The sequence below is a fragment of the Petromyzon marinus genome, chromosome 74, assembly GCF_048934315.1.
Source record: "Petromyzon marinus isolate PM22_M1 ecotype Great Lakes invasive population chromosome 74, UKy_Petmar_22M1.pri1.0, whole genome shotgun sequence".
Taxonomy (NCBI): domain Eukaryota; kingdom Metazoa; phylum Chordata; class Hyperoartia; order Petromyzontiformes; family Petromyzontidae; genus Petromyzon; species Petromyzon marinus.
Genome location: NC_133740.1, coordinates 9,237,289 through 9,264,698, shown reverse-complemented (window position 1 = coordinate 9,264,698; position 27,410 = coordinate 9,237,289). Strand labels below are relative to the sequence as shown.

Below are 27,410 nucleotides of genomic sequence, written 5' to 3'. Positions count from 1 at the left end.
TACATACACACATACACACGTAATTACACATACACACATACACACGTACACACGTCCTTACACATGTACATACATACACACACGTACGTACACACACACACACATACACACGTACTTACACATATACATACACACATACACACGTACTTACACATACACACATACACGCGTACTTACACATGTACATACATACACACACGTACGTACACACACATACACACGTACTTACACATATACATACACACGTACGTACACACACACACACACGTACTTACACACACACACGTACACACACATACACACACACACACACGTACTTACACACACGTACACACACAGACACACGTACTTACACACACACACACGTACTTACACACACACACATACATACGTACTTACACATATACATACACACACATACAACACACGTACTTACACACACACACGTACTTACACACATACACACCCTCTCCCTCCAGGCATTCCTCCTCCGCTCTTCTTTCTACCCCCTCCCCACCGCCTCCACCAACCCCAACATCCGAGTCGCGTCTTACCCCTCCACCACCCCCGCCCCCAACCTCACGCCCCCATTACATATCCTCGCACACCCCTCTCTCTCCACGACATCCACTGCCCATCGCATCGACCGATCATCTCGTCTCGCCGTCTGCAGAAGTCTCTGCACGGACAGCACCAGATTCAAGTATGTGTGTGTGTATATATATACGTTGCATGCACTTGCCCCCACAGCTCGTGGAGGCTATACGGGCCATCTTTGCCTGTTGTATACGTTGCATGCACTTGCCCCCCACAGCCCGTGGAGGCTATATGGGCCATCTTTGCCTGTTGTATACGTTGCATGCACTTGCCCCCCACAGCCCGTGGAGGCTATACGGGCCATCTTTGCCTATTGTATACGTTGCATGCACTTGCCCCCTACAGCCCGTGGAGGCTATACGGGCCATCTTTGCCTGTTGTATACGTTGCATGCACTTGCCCCTACAGCCTGTCGAGGCTATACGGGCCATCTTTACCTGTTGTATACGTGCATGCACTTGCCCCCACAGCCTGTGGAGGCTATACGGGCCCTCTTTACCTGTTGTATACGTGCATGCACTTGCCCCGACGGCGGGCGCAGGCTACACGGTTGACCTTTGCCTTCGTACAAATAAACTCGCGATAATTTGTATCTTGGAACGTCCGATGAATCGATAGCAGACTCATTAGCATACAGTATCGATGACGATGGAGAGCGTGACCACAGATCGCATTGTCCATTAACCCTAACTCGCCAACTCATCCACCCACCCATCCACCAATCCATCCACCCACCCACCCATCCACCCACCCATCCACCCATCCACCCATCCACCAATCCATCCACCCATCCACCCATCCACCAATCCATCCACCCACCCACCCATCCACCCACCCATCCACCCATCCACCAATCCATCCACCCACCCATCCATCCACCCACCCATCCACCCATCCACCCACCCATCCACCCACCCATCCACCCATCCACCCACCCACCAATCTATCCACCCACCCATCCACCCACCCATCCATCCAACCATCCACCCATCCATCCACCCATCCACCCACCCATCAATCCATCCACCCACCCACCAATCCATCCACCCACCCATCCACCCACCCATCCACCCACCCACCAATCCATCCACCCATCCACCCATCCACCCACACACCCACCCATCCACCCACACACCCATCCACCCACCCATCCACCCACCAATCCATCCACCCACCAATCCACCCACCAATCCACCCACCAATCCACCCACCCATCCATCCACCACCCATCCACCCACCCACCCATCCACCAATCCATCCACCCACCAATCCATCCACCCACCCATCCATCTACCCATCCACCAATACATCCACCCATCCATCAACCCACCCATCCACCCACCCATCCACCAACCCACCCATCCACCCACCCACCCATCCACCAATCCATCCACCAATCCATCCACTCACCAATCCACCCACCAATCCACCAACCCACCCATCCACCCACCCATCCACCCACCCATCCACCAATCCATCCACCAACCCACGCACTCATCCACCCACCCACCCATCCACCAAACGCAGCCCCACCACGCAGGAGCTGCGGGGAGGACGCAGCGAGTTGACTGACGGCCGCCCAGCGGCGTGGCACCCAACGACGCGAAAAAAGTCGTGCGGGGGAACCGTCCACGATGCCAGCGGCGTCGGCGGCGTCGGCGGCGGCCGCCCGCGGTGTTTGCCTCGGACTCTGCGTCCTGTGGATCGGCGTCTCGGCGCTCAGCGCAGCGCCGACTCGCGACGTGGAAGAGGCGGACGACGAGGAGGCGGCGGCGGCGGCGGCGGCGGTGGTGGAGACGCGAGGAGACACTTTTGGAGACTCCTGGAGAGATGGAGAGGAGCGGAGAGACCGGGGCGGCGGCGGTGACTCGTTCCCGGAGGGAGCCAAGGGGATCAGAGCCGAGAGAGAGTGGATGAGGTCCAGGGAGGAGGAGATCGAGAGGGAGATGGGGCGCGAGATGGAGTGGGAGAGCGCGTGGGAGACGGAGGGAGACGCGAGGAGACGGGAGGAGGAGGAGGAGGAGAAGGAGGAGGAGGAGGGGAAACGAGGGCGAGACACAGGTGAGAGACACGGGGGGAGACACGGGGGTGACGCGGGGAGACAGGTGAGAGACACGGGGAGACAGGTGAGAGACAGGTGAGAGACACGGGGAGACAGGTGAGAGACAGGGGGAGACAGGTGAGAGACAGGTGAGAGACACGGGGAGACAGGTGAGAGACACGGGGGGAGACACGGGGGTGACGCGGGGAGACAGGTGAGAGACACGGGTGAGAAACACGGGGTGAGATACAGGTGAGAGACACCGGGGAGACACGGGGATGACGCGGAGGAGAGACACGGGGGAGATACACGTGAGAGACACGGGGGGAGACACGGGGGAGACGCGGGGGAGACGCGGGGAGACACAGGTGAGAGACACGGGGTGAGAGACACGGGGGGGAGACACGGGAAGAGACGCGGGGGAGACGTGGAGGAGAGGCACAGGTGAGAGACACGGGGTGAGAGACACGGGGGGAGACACGGGGGAGACGCGGAGGCGAGACACGGGGGGAGACACAGGTGAGAGACACGGGGGGAGACACGGGGGAGACGCGGGGGAGACACGGGGGAGACAAGGGGGGAGACACAGGTGAGAGACACGGGGTGAGAGACACGGGGGGAGACACGGGGGAGACGCGGGGGAGACACGGGGGAGACAAGGGGGGAGACACAGGTGAGAGATACGGGGTGAGAGACACGGGGGGAGACACGGGGGAGACACGGGGGAGACAAGGGGGAGACACGGGGGAGACAAGGGGGGAGACACAGGTGAGAGACACGGGGTGAGAGACACGGGGGGAGACACGGAGGAGACACGGGGGAGACAAGGGGGAGACACGGGGGAGACAAGGGGGAGACAAGGGGGGAGACACAGGTGAGAGACACGGGGTGAGAGACACGGGGTGGGAGACACGGGGGGAGACACGGGGGAGACACGGGGTGAGAGACACGGGAGGAGACACGGGGTGAGAGACACGGGAGGAGACACGGGGGAGACACAGGTGAGAGACACGGGGGGAGAGACACCGGGTGAGAGACACGGGGTGAGAGACACGGGGTGAGACGTGGAGGAGAGACACGAGGGAGACGAGTAGGAGACACGGGGTGAGAGACACGGGGTGAGAGACACGGGGTGAGAGGCACACAGGGTGAGAGGCACACAGGGTGAGAGAGACACGGGGTGAGACGTGGAGGAGAGACACGGGGGAGACACGGGGGAGAGACACAGGGTGAGAGAGACACGGGGGAGACGAGTAGGAGACACGGGGGGAGACACGGGGGAGACGTGGAGGAGACACGGGGTGAGAGACACGGGGTGGGAGACACGGGGTGAGAGACGTGGGGTGAGAGACGCGGGGTGAGAGACACGGGGTGAGAGAGACACGGGGGAGACGAGTAGGAGAGACACAGGGTGAGAGACACACAGGGTGAGAGAGACACGGGGGAGACACGGGGTGAGAGACACGGGGTGAGAGACACACAGGGTGAGAGAAACACGGGGGGAGACACGGGGTGAGAGACACGGGGTGAGAGACACACAGGGTGAGAGAGACACGGGGGAGACACGGGTGAGAGACACGGGGTGAGAGACACACAGGGTGAGAGAAACACGGGGGGAGACACGGGGTGAGAGACACGGGGTGAGAGACACACAGGGTGAGAGAGACACGGGGGAGACACGGGGTGAGAGACACGGGGTGGGAGACACGGGGTGAGAGACGTGGGGTGAGAGACGCGGGGTGAGAGACACGGGGTGAGAGAGACACGGGGGAGACGAGTAGGAGAGACACAGGGTGAGAGACACACAGGGTGAGAGAGACACGGGGGAGACACGGGGTGAGAGACACGGGGTGAGAGACACACAGGGTGAGAGAAACACGGGGGGAGACACGGGGTGAGAGACACGGGGTGAGAGACACACAGGGTGAGAGAGACACGGGGGAGACACGGGTGAGAGACACGGGGTGAGAGACACACAGGGTGAGAGAAACACGGGGGGAGACACGGGGTGAGAGACACGGGGTGAGAGACACACAGGGTGAGAGAGACACGCGGGAGACGTGGAGGAGAGACACGGGGTGAGAGACACGGGGTGAGAGACGCGGGGTGAGAGAGACACGGGGGAGACACGGGGTGAGAGACGCGGGGTGAGACACACAGGGTGAGAGAGACACGCTTGGAGCTGCGGCCACGTGTGACTGCGGTCATCCAGCAGTGGATCAGCGTGAGACGAGCGACATCCCTGAGGCGCTCTCTGTGGAAATTTGTCACACAGGGCCGGCGCCCGACACGGGGTGCGCAGAAGCACCGGCCGCACCGAAGAAATCTGCGGCGGCGCCTCCAAAGAAATCCGCGGCGCCGGCGCCTCCAAAGAAATCCGCGGCAGCGCCTCCAAAGAAATCCGCGGCGCCGGCGCCTCCGAAGAAATCTGCGGCGGCGGCGCCAGCGCCTCCGAAGAAATCCGCGGCGCTGCCGCCTCCGAAGAAATCCGCGGCGCCGGCGCCTCCGAAGAAATCTGCGGCAGCCCCGGCAGTGGCGAAGAAATCCGCGCAGAAGAAGCGCAAGGGGCCGGAGGGGAAGGCGACCCGGAGTAAGAGGCGCACGCACAAAGACAAAGCTGGCCCCAGGTAGCCTGTAGCGGGGGGCCGTTGGGGCAAGTGCTGTTGAGAGAGCGTGGGTTTGTCCATAAGCGCGCAGCGCTTCTCTCTCTCCATCTCTCTCAATCTCTCTCTCACTCTCTCACTCTCTTACTCTCTCTCACTCTCTCCATCTCTCTCAATCTCTCTCAATCTCTCTCCATCTCTCTCTCTCCCCATCTCGCACTCTCTTACTCTCTCTCACTCTCTCCATCTCTCCCTCTCTATCCATCTCTCTCCCTCCCCCATCTCTCTCTCCCCATCTCTCACTCTCTCCATCTCTCTCCATCTCTCTCCATCTCTCTCCATCTCTCTCCATCTCTCACTCTCTTACTCTCTCCATCTCTCTCAATCTCTCTCCATCTCTCTCCATCTCTCTCCATCTCTCTCACTCTCTCTCCATCCCTCTCCATCTCTCTCCATCTCTCTCACTCTCTCCATCTCTCTCAATCTCTCTCAATTTCTCTCTCCCCATCTCTCACTCTCTTACTCTCTCTCACTCTCTGCATCTCTCCCTCTCTCCCCATCTCTCTCTCCCCATCTCTCACTCTCTTTCTCTCACTCTCTCCATCTCTCACTCTCCCCATCTCTCTCTCTCCCCATCTCTCACTCTCTCCATCTCTCTCCATCTCTTTCCATCTCTCTCCATCTCTCTCACTCTCTCCATCTCTCTCAATCTCTCTCCATCCCTCTCCATCTCTCTCCATCTCTCTCACTCTCTCCATCTCTCTCAATCTCTCTCAATCTCTCTCTCCCCATCTCTCACTCTCTTACTCTCTCTCACTCTCTCCATCTCTCCCTCTCTCCCCATCTCTCTCTCTCCCCATCTCTCACTCTCTTTCTCTCACTCTCTCCATCTCTCACTCTCCCCATCTCTCTCTCTCCCCATCTCTCACTCTCTTACTCCCTCTCTCACTATCCCCATCTCTCTCTCTCCCCATCTCTCACTCTCTCACTCTCTCCATCTCTCTCCATCTCTCTCTTTTTTTCTTTTACGATCAGAGGAAACAAGAAGATGCTCGGTGTAGTCGGCACTTTGCTCCGTTCATCATTTCGTCTTTTTTGTTTTTTAATGCTTTGCTTTATGTAACCCCCCACCCCCCCCCCCCTTTTAAATGAAAGACCCAACAAAATATTTTTTTCTTTTTTCCTGCTCTCCTTACCACTTCCCTCTCTCGCTACCCCTCTCTCTGCCCCCCCCCCCCCTTCTCTCTACCCCCCTCTCTGCCTCCCCTCTCTCTCTGCCCCCTCTCTTCCTACTCCATTTCGCTCTCTCTCACTCTCTGGCTCTCTCTTTTTGTATAACTACGACAAGTGCTGCACCTGCACGCAGCCCTTCCCACAGTCCAACGGCTTCCGACGGGTAGCTCAGATCTGCACACAGAGCTCTCTACCGTCATCTGCCACCGAGCACACGGCCTCCTCCACCTGCCCACCGCTCCTTGAAGGCCGGCACGGCGTGGGTCAGCCGCGCGTGGCGGAACTCCGGCCCACACACCCTGGCTCCGACCAGAGCGCGGAAGATGCCCAGGCTGCTGGCCGGACGTTGCCCCTCCACTCCAGGGCCACTCCTCGCCCTGTATATCCCTCTCTCTCCTTCCCCATCTCTCCCCCCCATCTCTCCTCATATCTCTCTCCCCATCCTTCTCCCCCCATCTCTCTCTCCCCATCTCTCTCCCCCCATCTCTCTCTTTCTCTCTCTCTCTCTCTTCCCCCATCTTTCTCTCCCCCATCCCTCCCTCTCTCCATCTCTCACTCTCTCCATCTCTCTCTCCCCATCTCTCTCCCCCCATCTCTCCTCATCTCTCTCTCCCCCATCTCTCTCCCCCCATCTCTCTCCCCATCTCTCTCCCCCCATTTCTCTCTTTCTCTCTCTCTTCCCCCATCTTTCTCTCCCCCATCTCACCCTCTCTCCATCTCTCACTCTCTCCATCTCTCTCTCCCCATCTCTCTCCCCCCATCTCTCCTCATCTCTCTCTCCCCCATCTCTCTCCCCCCATCTCTCTCTCCCCATCTCTCTCCCCCCATCTCTCTCTCTCCCCCATCTCTCTCCCCATCTCTACCTCTCTCCATCTCTCTCCCCCCATCTCTCTCTGTCTCTCTCTCTTCCCCCATTTTTCTCTCCTCCATTTCTCCCTCTCTCCATCTCTCACTCTCTTCATCTCTCTCTCCCCATCTCTCTCCCCCCATCTCTCCTCATCTCTCTCTCCCCCCATCTCTCTCCCCCCATCTCTCTCCCCCCATCTCTCTCTCCCCATCTCTCTCCCCCCATCTCTCTCTCTCTCTCCATCTCCATCTCTCTCTCCCCATCTCTACCTCTCTCCATCTCTCTCCCCCCATCTTTCTCCCCCCATCTCTCTCTCCCCATCTCTCTCCCCCATCTCTCTCTCCCCATCTCTCTCCCCCCATCTCTCCCCATCTCTCTCTCCCCCATCTCTCTCTCCCCATCTCTCTCTCCCCATCTCTCTCTCCCCATCTCTCCCTCTCTCCCCATCTCTCTCCCCCCATCTCTCTCCCCCCATCTCTCCCCATCTCTCTCTCCCCCATCTCTCTCTCCCCATCTCTCTCCCCCCATCTCTCCCCATCTCTCTCTCCCCCAACTCTCTCTCCCCATCTCTCTCTCCCCATCTCTCTCCCCCCATCTCTCTCTCCCCATCTCTCTCTCTCCCCCATCTCTCTCTCCCCATCTCTCTCCCCCCATCTCTCCCCATCTCTCTCTCCCCCAACTCTCTCTCCCCATCTTTCTCTCCCCATCTCTCTCCCCCCATCTCTCTTCCCCATCTCTCTCTCTCCCCATCTCTCCCTCTCCCCATCTCTCTCCCCCCATCTGTCTCTCCCCATCTCTCTCTCCCCATCTCTCTCTCCCCATCTCTCTCTCCCCATCTCTCCCTCTCTCCCCATCTCTCTCTCCCCATCTCTCTCCCCCCATCTCTCTCCCCCCATCTCTCTCTTTTTTTTCGACCACAGGAAAACAGAAGATGCTCGGTGTAGTCGGCACTTTGCTTCGTTCATCATTTCGGTTTTTTTCTAATGCTTTGCTTTATGTAACCCCCTCCCCCCTTTTAAATGAAAGATTACCATCTCTCTCCCCGTCTCTCTCCCCCCATCTCTCTCTCCCCATCTCTCTCTCCCCATCTCTCTCTCCCCATCTCTCCCTCTCTCCCTCTCTCCATCTCTCTCCATCTCTCCCCATCTCTCTCCATCTCTCTCCATCTCTCTCTCCATCTCTCTCTCTCCATCTCTCTCTCCATCTCTCTTTGTGTGTGTGTGAAGTTTATTGTCCTTCCCCCACGCCTCTTCTTAGCACGGTTGGCTACGTACGGTGCGAAAGAAGTTCAACATACAGCACGCGCGCACGCACACAGGCGCACACACGCACACGCGCACACACGCACACGCGCACACACACGCACACACACACGCATACACACACGCACACACACGCGCGCACGTACACGCACACACGCACACACACTCACCACACGTGTGTATATAACGGTGCCCTCGTTCCAGCCAAAAATAACAGCAGCGTGAGCCACGGTCCTGAACCTCACCCATTTCCCCTCGGCATCAGGAGGAGGAGGAGGACGTGGGTGGGTGGGTGAGATGGAACGATGCCAACCCCAGCTGCAAGCGATGATGAAATTTAGTTTGACACGTAGCAGGCTTTGTGAACAATATCACTCATAATACAAGGGGGGGGGAGAGGGGGGTGGTTTCAGCACTAGTGTGTAGTGTAGTGTATAGTGTAGTATACTAGTACAGCACTAGTGTGTAGTGTATAGTGTAGTATACTAGTACAGCACTAGTGTGTAGTGTATAGTGTAGTATACTAGTACAGCACTAGTGTATAGTGTAGTATACTAGTACAGCACTAGTGTGTAGTGTATAGTGTAGTATACTAGTACAGCACTAGTGTATAGTGTAGTGTATAGTGTAGTATACTAGTACAGCACTAGTGTGTAGTGTATAGTGTAGTATACTAGTACAGCACTAGTGTGTAGTGTATAGTGTAGTATACTAGTACAACACTAGTGTGTAGTGTATAGTGTAGTGTACTAGTACAGCACTAGTGTGTAGTGTATAGTGTAATATACTAGTACAGCACTAGTGTGTAGTGTATAGTGTAGTATACTAGTACAACACTAGTGTGTAGAGTAGTGTATAGTGTAGTATACTAGTACAGCACTAGTGTGTAGTGTAGTGTATAGTGTAGTATACTAGTACAGCACTAGTGTGTAGTGTATAGTGTAGTATACTAGTACAGCACTAGTGTGTAGTGTATAGTGTAGTATACTAGTACAGCACTAGTGTGTAGTGTATAGTGTAGTGTACTAGTACAGCACTAGTGTGTAGTGTATAGTGTAGTATACTAGTACAGCACTAGTGTGTAGTGTATAGTGTAGTATACTAGTACAGCACTAGTGTGTAGTGTATAGTGTAGTGTACTAGTACAGCACTAGTGTGTAGTGTATAGTGTAGTATACTAGTACAGCACTAGTGTGTAGTGTAGTGTATAGTGTAGTATACTAGTACAGCACTAGTGTGTAGTGTATAGTGTAGTATACTAGTACAGCACTAGTGTGTAGTGTATAGTGTAGTATACTAGTACAGCACTAGTGTGTAGTGTAGTATACTAGTACAGCACTAGTGTGTAGTGTATAGTGTAGTATACTAGTACAGCACTAGTGTATAGTGTAGTATACTAGTACAGCACTAGTGTGTAGTGTATAGTGTAGTATACTAGTACAGCACTAGTGTATAGTGTAGTATACTAGTACAGCACTAGTGTGTAGTGTATAGTGTAGTATACTAGTAGAGCACTAGTGTGTAGTGTATAGTGTAGTATACTAGTACAGCACTAGTGTGTAGTGTAGTATACTAGTACAGCACTAGTGTGTAGTGTATAGTGTAGTATACTAGTACAGCACTAGTGTGTAGTGTATAGTGTAGTATACTAGTACAGCACTAGTGTGTAGTGTTTAGTGTAGTATACTGGTACAGCACTAGTGTGTAGTGTATAGTGTAGTATACTAGTACAGCACTAGTGTGTAGTGTATAGTGTAGTATACTAGTACAGCACTAGTGTGTAGTGTATAGTGTAGTATACTAGTACAGCACTAGTGTGTAGTGTAGTGTATAGTGTAGTATACTAGTACAGCACTAGTGTGTAGTGTATAGTGTGGTATACTAGTACAGCACTAGTGTGTAGTGTATAGTGTAGTATACTAGTACAGCACTAGTGTGTAGTGTAGTGTATAGTGTAGTATACTAGTACAGCACTAGTGTGTAGTGTATAGTGTAGTATACTAGTACAGCACTAGTGTGTAGTGTATAGTGTAGTATACTAGTACAGCACTAGTGTGTAGTGTATAGTGTAGTATACTAGTACAGCACTAGTGTGTAGTGTAGTGTATAGTGTAGTATACTAGTACAGCACTAGTGTGTAGTGTATAGTGTAGTATACTAGTACAGCACTAGTGTGTAGTGTATAGTGTAGTATACTAGTACAGCACTAGTGTATAGTGTAGTATACTAGTACAGCACTAGTGTATAGTGTAGTGTATAGTGTAGTATACTAGTACAGCGCTAGTGTGTAGCGTATAGTGTAGTATACTAGTACAGCACTAGTGTGTAGTGTATAGTGTAGTATACTAGTACAGCACTAGTGTGTAGTGTATAGTGTAGTATACTAGTACAGCACTAGTGTATAGTGTAGGGTATAGTGTAGTATACTAGTACAGCACTAGTGTGTAGTGTATAGTGTAGTATACTAGTACAGCACTAGTGTGTAGTGTATAGTGTAGTATACTAGTACAGCACTAGTGTGTAGTGTAGTGTATAGTGTAGTATACTAGTACAGCACTAGTGTGTAGTGTATAGTGTAGTATACTAGTACAGCACTAGTGTGTAGTGTATAGTGTAGTATACTAGTACAGCACTAGTGTGTAGTGTAGTGTAAAGTGTAGTATACTAGTACAGCACTAGTGTGTAGTGTATAGTGTAGTATACTAGTACAGCACTAGTGTGTAGTGTATAGTGTGGTATACTAGTACAGCACTAGTGTGTAGTGTAGTGTAGTATACTAGTACAGCACTAGTGTGTAGTGTATAGTGTAGTATACTAGTACAGCACTAGTGTGTAGTGTAGTGTAGTATACTAGTACAGCACTAGTGTATAGTGTAGTATACTACAGCACTAGTGTGTAGTGTATAGTGTAGTGTACTAGTACAACACTAGTGTGTAGTGTATAGTGTAGTGTAGTATACTAGTACAGCACTAGTGTGTAGTGTATAGTGTAGTATACTAGTACAGCACTAGTGTGTAGTGTATAGTGTAGTATACTAGTACAGCACTAGTGTGTAGTGTATAGTGTAGTATACTAGTACAGCACTAGTGTGTAGTGTAAAGTGTAGTATACTAGTACAGCACTAGTGTGTAGTGTATAGTGTAGTATACTAGTACAGCACTAGTGTGTAGTGTATAGTGTAGTATACTAGTACAGCACTAGTGTGTAGTGTAGTGTAGTATACTAGTACAGCACTAGTGTGTAGTGTATAGTGTAGTATACTAGTACAGCACTAGTGTGTAGTGTAGTATACTAGTACAGCACTAGTGTATAGTGTAGTATACTACAGCACTAGTGTGTAGTGTCTAGTGTAGTATACTAGTACAGCACTAGTGTGTAGTGTATAGTATAGTATACTAGTACAGCACTAGTGTGTAGTGTATAGTGTAGTATACTAGTACAGCACTAGTGTGTAGTGTATAGTGTAGTGTACTAGTACAGCACTAGTGTGTAGTGTATAGTGTAGTATACTAGTACAGCACTAGTGTGTAGTGTAGTGACGTGAAGGATCCAGAGACAAGGTGGGGGAAATCCCGAGTGGCACCAAGGAAATCGATTCGGTCTGTAATGGTGGTGGTGATGACGACGGTGATGATGACGAAGGTGGGAATGCTGATTGTAATGATGATTGTAATGCTGATTGTAATGATGATTGTAATGATGGTAATGTTGGTGTTGGTGATTGTGGTGGTGTAGTTATGATGCCAAGGTTGTTGCTGCTAACGATGCTCGCTAATGATGCTCATGGGGGCAATAGGTGAAGTCACAATGGTGATGACACTTATTGACGGTGATGATGGCCATGATGATGATAATGACGACTGTCATGATGATGCTGCTGCTGATCATGATGATTATAATCATGATGATGATGATAATAATGACGATCATGATGATAATGATGATCACGATGATGATAATGATCATGATAATAATGATCATGATGAGAATGATGATTATAATGATGATCATGATGGTGATGATGATCATGATGATGATCATGATGATGGTGATGATCATCATGATGGTGATGATGATCATGATGATAATGATCATGATGATAATGATCATGATGAGAATGATGATTATAATGATGGTGATCATGATGATGATCATGATGATGATCATGATGGTGATGATGATCATGATGGTAATGATCATGATGAGAATGATGCTAATGATGATCATTATGGTGATCATGATGGTGATGATGATCATGATGATGATGATCATGATGGTGATGATGATCATGGTGATGACCATCAGGCTGTCCTCCACTGGGCATGGAGTCCATGAAAGTGAAGGATGAACAGCTGATCGCCTCCAGCAGCCTTCGCTATGGTCTGGGACCACACCGCTCCCGACTGAACATCCAGGTCGGGCCACAACACTCACAACGCCACAACACTCACACCACAACACACACACACCACAACACTCACACCACAATAACAACAACACTCACACCACAACACGCACACACCACAACACACACACACCACAACACTCACACCACAACACACACACCACAACACGCACTCACCACAACACACACACCACAACACTCACACCACAACACACACACACCACACACACCACAACACACACACCACAACACACACAATACAACACTCACACCACAACATGCACACACCACACCACAACACAACACACACACCACAACACACACTACAACACAACAACAACAACAACCGCCATTCGCCACTAAGTGGCGGTGACGTCACCACGACGCTTGTGCCAGGCTATGTGCACCGTGAGGCCACGTGAAGTGTCGAACGCCCGCTGGCAGGAGGTCACTGGGCAGACCCAGGTGCCACGGGTCGACTGACTGAGATGACTGGCTGATGCACCACCTGTGCCCCCTACTGTGCCAACCTGCTGTGCTTTAGCCACCCGGCGCTCCGCTCGTTGTTCTGAGCGTCGCTCCTCCGCCCTCCGTTGTTGTTGGAGGGCGACTGCCTCCAACTGCCCAGTAGCATCCTTCACGAGCCTCCTCCACAGAGGCCGATCTTGACACCGCTGGTACCAGTCATCGGCAAGTCCACTCAGCTCCACGTCCTCCTGTACCACATCACTCCATCTCTTCTCTAGCCCGTGCCGCGCCCGCTTAGCCCCCTCAATCCGGCCAAACAAAAGCTGTTTCGGCATGCGGTGGCTGGGCATGCGGGCTACATGACCCAGCCATCGCAGCCTTGCCTGCCGGAGGAGCTCACCGATGGGACCCTGCCCAGATCTTTCAAGGATTTGTGAGCTCCTCACACAATCCAGTCTGGTTAAACCCAGGATGGATCGTAGGCAGGCCAGCCTAAATGTTTCTAACCGGCGAAGATGTTCCACTAGGGGGTCCACGTTTCGCAAGCGTAGAGAAGGGAGGGAATGACCGTGGCCGAGAAGACCTGAAGCTTAGTGCGGAGCGACAGACCAGGTAGCTTCCACACAGCGTTACGCAACCGATGAAAAGATATTGTCGCTCGACTGATTCGGAGTGAGACCTCTGCTGTTAAACTGGAGCCAGTCATAAGCACACTGCCCAGGTATGGGAAACTCTCCACTCTCTCCACAACTGCCCCATCACCGATTGGGAGTTGTGGGGGTGGAGTGTCCGATGGTACAAAATACCCAGGCAGGTGCTCAGTTTTGGTGGGGCTGATGGTAAGGCCCCACCTCTTAGTGGCACGCTCCAGTCTCAGCAGCAGCGTCTCCAACTCCTCCTCTGACTGAGCAGCTATTACCAAATCATCAGCATACATAACGTGGTTGAGCAATAGGGAGCCATCCCTTGACCGCACCCGGGCATCGATTAGCCTCCCATTATATCTGTACCATATGGAGATTCCCCCGGTACAGCTATTGAAGGCTTCACGAACTACGTGGTCAAAATAGATGTTAAATAATGTGGGAGCCAGAGGACATCCCTGTCGCACCCCAAGGTGTACAGGGAATGGCTCTGACTCCCGGCCACATAGTTTTACCCGGGCCCGCTCACCATCATGAAGGTCCTTAATGATCGTGAGCAGAGGGTCAGGTACTCCAAAAGCACGAAGAACGACCCAGAGCCCAGGCCTACTGATGGTATCATAGGCCTTGACCAGGTCAATAAAGCAGAGATGTAGGTCTTGTTGGAATTCCCTACACCTCTGCTGTAGCAGACGGACAGAAAATATGGCATCTGTGCAGGACCGCCCTTTCCTGAAACCGCATTGGGGCTCCGCAAGCCTCTCCTCAGCGTGCCTGGCAAGGCGATGCTGAATAATCCTTGCCAGGACCTTTCCCGGCACACTGAGGAGTGAGATGCCCCTGTAGTTGTTACAGTCTGTGCGGTCCCCCTTCTTAAAAAGGGGGACCACCAGGGCATCCTTCCAATCCTGCGGAACCCGTCCAGTGGTCCAGACTGTTGTTATGATGTCATATAGGGCAGTCTGTGCACAAACGCCACCCTCCCTCAGCATTTCGCTTGGGAGATCATCTCTGCCCGCTGCCTTTCCTGGTCTCAGACTCCGGATCGCCTTCAATACTTCCTCAGCAGATGGCACCTCAGCCAGCCACTCACAGGGGGTGACTTCTTCCAATATTTGAGGCACCGCAGCCTCAGCAGGGTCATCCTCACCTTGTGCCACGTTGTTTTCCTGGCTGTGGGATTTTCCCTCCCCCAGGACCTCACAGAAATGCTCAGCAAATCTGCGAACCTGTTCCTGGGGGTCGGAGATTGGATCACCGTTTTTTTCCCTAATGATGGTAATAGGTGTGGTGCTGCAGGTTACTTTTTTGATGGAGTTAAATAGAGATTTGTGATCACGGGCCACTGAGGCAGACTCCATCTCCTCAGCAACCCGCGACCACCACCCATCCTTGCAGCGCCTCACGGCTCTCCGAACCTCCGAGCGAAGGCTGTGGTAAGCCTCCTCATTCTCTGACGTGGGATTCTGTAGCCGATGACAGTGGGCCTGTCGCTTTTTCTCAACCATCCTGAACACCTCCTCTGTCAACCAGGGTCTCTGGGGAGGTCTGGACCGCGTACCCAAAGCAGCCATTGCAGCTGCATGAGTCACAGTCCTAAACCTCGCCCATTTACCCTCGACATCAGGAGGAGCCGGGGACGATGCCAATCCCAGCCGCAAGCGATGATGAAATTCTCGCTTGCAACTTTCATCAGATAATTGAGACCAGGCCACTTTATGTTGGAATGGGGTCCTGGGTGTACACCCACCACCGGAGTGGAAGAATGGCAGGCGCATCTTACAGATGACTAGTCGATGGTCAGAGGGCAGATCAGCTCCACGGTAGGTCCTGGTGTCAAGGACATGGGCTCGCATTCGCTGGTCTGTCACTATGTAGTCCAGCAGATGTTCTTGCTTGGACCCGGCATGCATCCATGATGTTGTGTGGTTGCGCCGATGCCGGAACAGCGTGTTGGTAATTACAAGCCCATGGGCTGCACAAAAATCTAGCAGCCTCCTACCGTTGTTATTGAGCTGATCTGGCCCATGCCCTCCAATCACTCCAGACCAGGTGCCAGTATCATGACCAACTCGGGCATTGAAGTCACCCAACATGATGACTCTATCCCGAGGGGTCACTTTAGCCAGCACCTGTGACAGGAGGTCATAGAAGGCATCTGACTCATCGGCTTTGCCTGCATCCCTCCACGGATGTTCATCTTCGGTGGGGGCATAAGTAACCACGACCACCATTCCTCGCCTCCGGTTGATGGGAAGGCGAGCCCAACACACACACACCACAACACACACTACAACACTCACACCACAACACATATACCACAAAACACACCACAACATACACACCACAACACTCACACCACAACACACACACCACAACATGCACACACCACAACACACACACCACAACACACACCACAACACATACACCACAACACACACACTACAACACTCACACCACAACACACACACCACAACACACACACCACAACACACACTCCACAACACACACTCCACAACACACACACCACAACACACACCACAACACAAACATCACAACACTCACACCACAACATACACACCACAACATACACACCACAACATTCACACCACAACATACACCACACCACAACACACACTCCACAACACACACACCACAACAACAACACTCACACCACAACACACACACCACAACACACACACACCACAACACACCACAACACACACACCACAACAACACACACAACAACACACACACTACAACACTCACACCACAACACACACACTACAACACATACACCACAACACACACACTACAACACTCACACCACAACACACACACCACAACACTCACACCATAACACACACCACAACAACACACACACCACAACACACACACACTACAACACTCACACCACAACACACACACACTACAACACTCACACCACAACATACACACCACAACATTCACACCACAACACACACACACCACAACACACACACCACAACACTCACACCATAACACACACCACAACACACATACACCACAACACACACACACTACAACACTCACACCACAACACACACACACTACAACACTCACACCACAACATACACACCACAACATTCACACCACAACACACACACACCACAACATGCACACACCACAACACACACACCACAGCACTCACACCACACCACAACACACACACCACAACACACACACTACAACACTCACACCACAACACACACCACAACACATACACCACAACACACACACTACAACACTCACACCACAACACACACACCACAACACACACACACCACAACACACACTCCACAACACACACTCCACAACACACACCACAACACACACCACAACACAAACATCACAACACTCACACCACAACATACACTCCACAACATTCACACCACAACACACACACCACACCACAACACACACTCCACAACACACACACCACAACAACAACACTCACACGACAACACACACACCACAACACACACACCACAACACACCACAACACACACACCACAACAACACACACAACAACACACACACTACAACACTCACACCACAACACACACAAACAACACATACACCACAACACACACACACTACAACACTCACACCACAACACACACACCACAACACTCACACCATAACACACACCACAACAACACACACACCACAACACACACACTACAACACACACCACAACAACATACACCACAACACACACACTACAACACTCACACCACAACAGACACACACTACAACACTCACACCACAACATACACACCACAACATTCACACCACAACACACACCACAACACACACCACAACACACACTCCACAACACACACACCACAACAACAACAACACTCACACCACAACACACACACCACAACACACGCACACCACAACACACACCACAACACTCACACCACAACACTCACACCACAACATGCACACACCACAACACACACCACAACACACACACCACAACACTCACACCACAACACACACCACAACACACACACACCACAACACACACACCACAACACTCACACCACAACACTCACACCACAACATGCACACACCACAACACACACACCACAACACTCACACCACAACACACACCACAACACACACACACCACAACACACACACACTACAACACACACACCACAACACACACCACAACACACACACACCACAACACACACCACAACACACACACCACAACACACCCACCACAACACTCACACCACAACACACCACAACACTCACACCACAACACACACACACCACAACACTCACACCACAACACACACACACCACAACACACACACTACAACACACACCCCAACACACACCACAACACAAACACCACAACACACACACACCACAACACTCACACACCACAACACACACTACAACACTCACACCACAACACACACCACAACACACATTCACCACAACACACACACACTACAACACTCACACCACAACACACACTACAACACATACAACACAACACACACACCACAACACTGACACCACAACATACACACCACAACATTCACACCACAATACACACCACAACACACACCACAACACACACACACCACAACATGCACACACCACAACACTCACACCACAACACTCACACCACAACACACACACCACAACACACACACACCACAACACACACACCACAACACACACACCACAACACACACACACCACAACACACACCACAACACACACACCACAACACACCCACCACAACACTCACACCACAACACACCACAACACTCACACCACAACACACACACACCACAACACTCACACCACAACACACACACACCACAACACACACACTACAACACACACCCCAACACACACCACAACACAAACACCACAACACACACACACCACAACACTCACACACCACAACACACACTACAACACTCACACCACAACACACACCACAACACACATTCACCACAACACACACACACTACAACACTCACACCACAACACACACTACAACACATACAACACAACACACACACCACAACACTGACACCACAACATACACACCACAACATTCACACCACAATACACACCACAACACACACCACAACACACACACACCACAACATGCACACACCACAACACTCACACCACAACACTCACACCACAACACACACACCACAACACACACACACCACAACACACACACCACAACACACACACACCACAACACACACCACAACACACACACACCACAACACACACACACCACAACACACACACCACAACACTCACACCACAACACACACAACACACACACCACAACACACACACACCACAACACACACACACCACAACACACACACCACAACACTCACACCACAACACACACCACAACACTCACACCACAACATGCACACACCACACCGAACCACAATGTCCAGACTCAACAGATCCAGGTCACATTGTGGTATGCTGTCTCTGTATGGTATGCTGTCTATGTGTGGTATGCTGTCTATATGTGGTATGGTGTCTCGGTATGATATGCTGTCTCTTTGTGGTATGATGTATATGTGTGGTATGATGTCTCTGTGTGGTATGCTGTCTTTGTGTGGTATGATGTCTCTGTGTGGTATGCTGTCTATGTGTGGTATGCTGCCTCTGTGTGGTATGACGTCTGTAGTCCGGCATCGAGGATGGCGACGAGAGGGACGGCGCGTGGTGCGCCGGCGTCTCTGTGTGGTATGCTGTGGTGTGACGCCTCTGTGTGGTATGCTGTCTCAGTGTGGTATGATGCCTCTGTGTGGTATGACGTCTGTAGTCCGGCAATCGAGGATGGCGACGAGAGGGATGGCGCATGGTGCGCCGGCGTCTCTGTGTGGTATGCTGTGGTGTGACGCCTCTGTGTGGTATGCTGCCTCTGTGTGGTATGACGTCCATAGTCCGGCATCGAGGATGGCGACGAGAGGGACGGCGCGTGGTGCGCCAGCGTCTCTGTGTGGTATGCTGTGGTGTGACGCCTCTGTGTGGTATGCTGCCTCTGTGTGGTATGACGTCCGTAGTCCGGCATCGAGGATGGCGACGAGAGGGACGGCGCGTGGTGCGCCGGCGTCTACGACACGAGCCAGTGGCTGCAGCTGGACGCCCTCCACCTCACCCTCTTCACGGGCGTCATCACGCAGGGCCGCAGCTCCATATGGACGTGAGGAGGTCCCACCAACATCATCGCCATCGTGGTCACCGCAACCATCAGCACAATCATCATCATGAGCAGCAGCAGCAGCTAAAGCTGGTGATGATGATGATGATGTTGTTGTTATGATGAAGCGATGACACTAATGACGATGGCGATATGATTTTTTTTTAAGTGTTGATGTTATGATGATGTTATGTTGTGATGATGTTATGATGATGATGATGATATGATTTTATGATGATGTTATGATGATTATGTTATGATGATGATATTACGACGATATAAGCATGATTATGTTATTGGTGATGATGCTGATATGATGATGGTATGATGCTATTATGATGACCTGATTATTATATTATGATGATGATGGTATGAAGATGTGAGTTGTTATGATGATTATGATGTTATTATGATAATGATGATGTTAATATTAATGATGGCGGCGATGTTGTTGTTATTATTACGATGACGGTGGTGTTGTTATTATTATGATGATGACAACGACGATGCTGGTATGATGATGATGATGATGATATCACCCACAGGTTAAACTGGGTCACGTCATTCCGCGTCTTCTTCAGCAACGACACCGTAGGCTGGTTCCCCTACCGCACCAGGGACTACGACGTGGTGAGAGGGCGATTCCCCCTGCCCACCAGGGACGTGAGGTCAGGGCAGGCAGAGCCTCGTCCGTCATACGCCAATGGAAATAGCTGTTACGAAAAGTTACAACAACAAAAAAAAGAGAATAATCAAATGAAATAAATGTCAAGATTTTTCCCCACTGGTAAATGCGTTATAGACGTCATTTCTGTACGATTCCAATAATTTTTACGGTCGAAATCGCCAAAATTTGCGGAGGTGAGGCAGCGACGGGCTCAGCCTCCCCTCTGATTGCGCAACCCCTCAGTAACTGGATGGAGAGCGGGCAATAAGCGCGTGCCTGTTACCATCTCTGTGTGTCACCAATGTCATGTTTGTAGACCCCTTCATTTCATGTCCTTGCCTTACATGCTCCAGGTAGCTTATTTCACTTACGTGTATAAAGATATTTAGGCTCGCTGGTCTCGTCATGAAACTGCAATGAAAAAGCACCGGGGGAGGCAGCTATCACGTCTGCCTCACTGAGGGAGGCGCGTCAGACACGCCCCTCCTCAGTGAGGACACGCCCCCCTCAGCACGTGTCAGATACGCCCCCCTCAGTGAGGACACGCCCCCCTCGGTGAGGACACGCCCCTCTCAGTGTGTGAACCCGGCTCTGACACTAGCCAGTGCCTCCCCCCAGCCATTGACCTCACCGCACGTCACTGCTGCCTACGTGTGCAGGCGCAACACGTGGCCAGGCGCAACACGTGGTCAGGCGCAACACGTGGTTCAGGCGCAACACGTGGTCAGGTGCAACATGTTGGTCAGGCGCAACACGTGGTCAGGCGCAACACGTGGCTAGGCGCAACACGTGGCTAGGCGCAACACGTGAGTCAGGCGCAACACGTGGCCAGGCGCAACACGTGGTCAGGCGCAACACGTGGTTCAGGCGCAACACGTGGTCAGGCGCAACACGTGGCCAGGAGCAACATGTGCTTAGCTTCATAATCGAGGTTTTTTTTTAGAGGGGGGGGGCGGGAGGGGGAGGAGTTAGATTGCGTCAATATAAATGTTGTGTCGTTAAACCCGCCACCACCCGACACGGCCAATCAGTGAGGTTAGTGTCACGTAAACAGGACGTGACCAATTCGTGACGAGTACAGCACTAGTGTACAGTGTAGTGTGTAGTGTAGTGTACAGTGTAGTGTGTAGTGTATAGTGTAGTGTAGTGTGTAGTGTAGTGTATGGTGTAGTGTGTAGTGTAGTGTGTAGTGTAGTGTATGGTGTAGTGTGTAGTGTAGTGCGTAGTGTAGTGTATAGTGTAGTGTGTAATAGTGTAGTGTATAGTGTAGTGTGTAGTGTAGTGTATGGTGTAGTGTGTAGTGTAGTGTATAGAGTAGTGTGTAGTGTATGGTGTAGTGTAGTGTGTAGTAGTGTAGTGTATAGTGTAGTGTATAGTGTGTAGTGTATAGTAGTGTAGTGTATAGTAGTGTATCGTAGTATAGTGTGTAGTGTATAGTGTAGTGCATAGTGTAGTTTATAGTGTAGTGCGTAGTGTAGTGTATAGTGTAGTGTGTAGTGTATAGTAGTGTAGTGTATAGTTGTATAGTGTAGTGTATAGTTTAGTGCGTACTGTAGTGTATAGTGTAGTGTGTAGTGTATAGTGTAGTGTATAGTAGTGTAGTGTATAGTGTAGTGTATAGTAGTGTAGTGTATAGTGTAGTGTATAGTAGTGTATTGTATAGTAGTGTATAGTAGTATAGTGTGTAGTGTATAGTGTAGTGTATAGTAGTGTAGAGTATAGTGTAGTGTAGTAGTGTAGTGTATAGTGTAGTAGTGTAGTGTATAGTGTAGTAGTGTATAGTAGTGTATAGTGTAGTGTATAGTAGTGTATAGTAGCATAGTGTATAGTGTGTAGTGTATAGTGTAGTGTATAGTGTAGTATACTAGGACAGCACCACGGGTTGTGTATTGTAGAGCAAATCCACAACAACAAAGCGTTTATATTATGGACGCTGAAATTTCCATTTTGTAACAGATCAATAATACAGACATTTTTGGGGGTGAGATCGCATCAATATAAATACTGTGTCGTAACCCTCCACCACCCGACACAGCCAATCAGTAAGGGATTTGTCACGTAAACAAAACGCCAATTAGTTAGAAGTGAAGTGCACGGTACAAGACAAAGATCCCCCGTGTAGCCTTAACAGACTGTAGGGGCAAGTGCTGTTAGCGAGCACCTATGAAGGCCGGCACGGCACACGAGGGGGTGGGTGGCCAACACCACGCCCGGCCGCCTTTGTCTCCCTAGTGGCGATGTTTACTACACACCGCACCAGGTACTCATTTGAGGCTGAGTCGACCTTGGGGAGGCCCGGGACCGGTTCAGATAATCGTCACTGGGTGTTGGCCGTGAGCGGGAATCGAACCCGGGTCGCTGGGGTCGTAGGGCAGCGTAGCTCTAACCACTACACCACCGCTCCCCCAAGTGCACGATACACACCTCACCACCATACACACCGCACCACCATACACACCACACCATGACCCCCCACCCTCCCTCTCCTCCATCACCCCCCTGCCCCCCCTGCCCCCCTGTCCCCCCGTCCCCCCTGCCCCCCCTGCCCCCCTGCCCCCCCCTGCCCCCCCTGCCCCCCCTGGCCCCCCCGTCCCCCCTGCCCCCCCCCCCCCCCCCCCCAGTATTTCCCAGGCAACAGAGACGCAGAGACGCCGGTGCTCACGACTTTCCCGGTAGCCGTGGCGGCCCGCTACCTCCGCATCAACCCACAGAATTGGTTCCACAACGGCAGCGTCTGCCTACGCTTGGAGGTTCTGGGCTGTCTCCTCGAGGGTCAGTGCCCTTCTCCACTGCTGGATGATGATCATCATCCCCGCACGTGCCGCGCAACGCGACACACACCACGTGCACACACACACACACCACGTACACACACCACGTACACACACCACGTACACACACCACGTACACACACCACGTACACACACGCACCACGTACACACACGCACCACGTACACACACGCACCACGTACACACACCACGTACACACACCACGTACACACACCACGTACACACACCACGTACACACACGCACCACGTACACACACGCACCACGTACACACACACACACACCACGTACACACACCACCTACACACACCACGTACACATACCACGTACACACACTCACCACAACCACACACACACACACCACGTACACACACCACGTACACACACCACGTACACACACACCACGTACACACACGCACCACGTACACACACGCACCACGTACACACACGCACCACGTACACACACACACACCACGTACACACACCACCTACACACACCACGTACACATACCACGTACACACACTCACCACACACACACACACACCACGTACACACACACCACGTACACACACACACCACGTACACACACCACGTACACACACCACACACACACCACGTACACACACACACACCACGTACACACACCACGTACACACACCACGTACACACACACCACAACCACACACACACCACGTACACACACCACGTACACACACACACCACGTACACACACCACGTACACACCACACACCCCACGTACACACCACGTACACACACCACGTACACACACCACGTACACACACACCACGTACACACACACACCACGTACACACACCACCTACACACACCACGTACACACACCACGTACACACACACACCACAACCACACACACACCACCTACACACACACACACACCACGTACACACACACACTACATACACACACCACGTACACACACCACGTACACACACCACGTACACACACACACCACACACACACCACGTACACACATACACACTGCGCACACACACACCACGTACACACACACACCACGTACACACACCACGTACACACACACCACATACACACACCCAACACGTACACGCACACACACCACGTACACACACCACGTACACAGACACACCACGTACACACACCACGTACACACACACACCACATACACACACACACCACGTACACACACACCACGTACACACACCACATACACACACGCACACAACACGTACACACACACACCACGTACACACACCACGTACACACCACGTACACACACCACGTACACACACCACGTACACACACACCACGTACACACACCACGTACACACACCACACACCCCACGTACACACACCACGTACACACACACCACGTACACACACACCACGTACACACACACACCACGTACACACACCGTTCCGACTTACGAACCGTTCCGACTTACGAACCGTTCCGACTTACGAACCGTTCCGACTTACGAACCGTTCCGACTTACGAACCGTTCCGACTTACGAACAGTTCCGACTTACGAACAGTTCCGACTTACGAACGGGTCCCAGGAACGAGTTCTGTTTGTAAGTCGATGACTTATCATAGCTTTAACAGGCTGTTGGGGCAAGTGCTGTTCGCGCGTAGCTATGCACGCCTGTCATTCAGCACTGGCCACTGACGATTAGGATCTGAATTCTGCTGATGATGATGTTGATGATGTTGCTGATGATGATGTTGATGCTGAGACTAATGTTGTTGATGATGTTGCCGATGATGTTGCTGATGATGTTACTGATGATAATGATGATGATAATGTTGATGATGTTACTGATGATGTTACTGATGATAATGATGATGATGATGATATTGTTGATGATGTTGATGATAATGATGATGAAAATGTTGATGATGATGTTGATGATGTTACTGATGATAATGATGATGATAATATTGATGATGATGTTGCTGATGATGTTGATGGTGATGTTGATGATGATCTCAGTGAATGATCCCCTGTCCCATCAGACCCTTATGATGCTCGCGCTATGGATTTGGTCTCGTACGATGAGCTGGACTTCACTCACCACGACTACAAGGGCATGAGGAAGGTCAGGGAACATCCACGTGTCTCTCTCCCCGTGTCTCTCTCTCCCTGTCTCTCTCGCTCCCTGTGTCTCTCGCCGTGTCTCTCTCCCCGTGTCTCTCTTCCCTGTCTCTCTCCCCGTGTCTCTCTCTCCGTGTCTCTCTCTCTCTCCGTGTCTCTCGCCCTGTCTATCCCCCCCTGTCTCTCTCCCCGTGTCTCTCTCTCCGTGTCTCTCTCTCTCTCTCCGTGTCTCTCGCCCTGTCTCTCTCTCTCCCTGTGTCTCTCGCCGTGTCTCTCTCCCCGTGTCTCTCTTCCCCGTCTCTCTCCCCGTGTCTCTCTCTCCGTGTCTCTCTCTCTCCGTGTCTCTCGCCCTGTCTCTCTCCCCATGTCTCTCTCCCCGTGTCTCTCTCCCCGTGTCTCTCTCTCCCCGTGTCTCTCTCTCCCCTGTCTCTCTCTCCGTGTCTCTCTCCCCGTGTCTCTCTCTCCCCGTGTCTCTCTCTCCCCGTGTCTCTCTCTCGCCCCGTGTCTCTCACTCCGTGTCTCTCTCTCCCCGTGTCTCTTTCTCTCTGTGTCTCTCTCTCCCCGTGTCTCTCTCTCTCCCCGTGTCTCTCTCTCCCCGTGTCTCTCTCCCCCCGTGTCTCTCTCTCTCTCCCCGTGTCTCTCACTCCGTGTCTCTCACCCCCTCCCCCCACCCTCTCCGCACAGCTGATGAGGGCTGTCAATGAGCAATGCCCTGACATCACTCGCATCTACAGCATCGGCCAGAGCGTCCAACACCGCAAGCTCTATGCCATGGAGGTGTCCGACAACCCAGGCGTGCATGAACCAGGTGAACAGTGGGGGGAGGCAGACCGAGATGACCGGTAGATGCACCACCAGCTGTACCCCCCTTGCTGTGCCAGGCTAGGTGCAGGAGGTCACGGGGTCAGACCCAGCAGGTGCCATGGGTTGGCTGACTGAGATGACCGGTAGATGCACCACCAGCTGTACCCCCTTGCTGTGCCAGGCTAGGTGCAGGAGGTCACGGGGTCAGACCCAGCAGGTGCCATGGGTTGGCTGACCGAGATGATCGGTAGATGCACCACCAGCTGTACCCCCTTGCTGTGCCAGGCTAGGTGCAGGAGGTCACGGGGTCAGACCCAGCAGGTGCCATGGGTTGACTGAGATGACCGGTAGATGCACCACCAGCTGTACCCCCCTTGCTGTGCCAGGCTAGGTGCAGGAGGTCACGGGGTCAGACCCAGCAGGTGCCATGGGTTGGCTGACCGAGATGACTGGTAGATGCATCACCAGCTGTACCCCCCTTGCTGTGCCAGGCTATGTGCAGGAGGTCACGGGGTCAGACCCTGCAGGTGCCATGGGTTGGCTGACTGAGATGACCAGTAGATGCACCACCAGCTGTACCCCCTTGCTGTGCCAGGCTAGGTGCAGGAGGTCACGGGGTCAGACCCAGGAGGTGCCATGGGTTGGCTGAGATGGCCGGTAGATGCACCACCAGCTGTA

At 52.2% G+C, this 27,410-nt stretch overlaps 1 protein-coding gene across 2 annotated transcripts in view; it reads left to right on the top strand.

The window, feature by feature from the left end:
- The first annotated feature begins 360 nt into the window (after nucleotides 1–360).
- LOC116957408 (putative carboxypeptidase X1) overlaps nucleotides 361–27,410 on the top strand; it is a 50,199-nt gene continuing 23,149 nt past the window's right edge. Inside the window, exons 1-9 of one of the 2 annotated variants that reach the window (XM_076056097.1) lie at nucleotides 361–703; nucleotides 2,138–2,658; nucleotides 4,914–5,228; nucleotides 12,890–12,999; nucleotides 20,224–20,363; nucleotides 20,906–20,990; nucleotides 23,649–23,799; nucleotides 25,850–25,932; nucleotides 26,613–26,736. In XM_076056097.1, coding sequence (XP_075912212.1) covers nucleotides 2,232–2,658; nucleotides 4,914–5,228; nucleotides 12,890–12,999; nucleotides 20,224–20,363; nucleotides 20,906–20,990; nucleotides 23,649–23,799; nucleotides 25,850–25,932; nucleotides 26,613–26,736 — 1,435 coding nt within the window. In that variant the 5' untranslated portion in view covers nucleotides 361–703; nucleotides 2,138–2,231. Of the gene's footprint in view, nucleotides 704–2,124; nucleotides 2,659–4,913; nucleotides 5,229–12,889; nucleotides 13,000–20,223; nucleotides 20,364–20,905; nucleotides 20,991–23,648; nucleotides 23,800–25,849; nucleotides 25,933–26,612; nucleotides 26,737–27,410 lie in introns of both variants that reach the window. The other variant, XM_076056096.1, reaches the window with a different exon arrangement.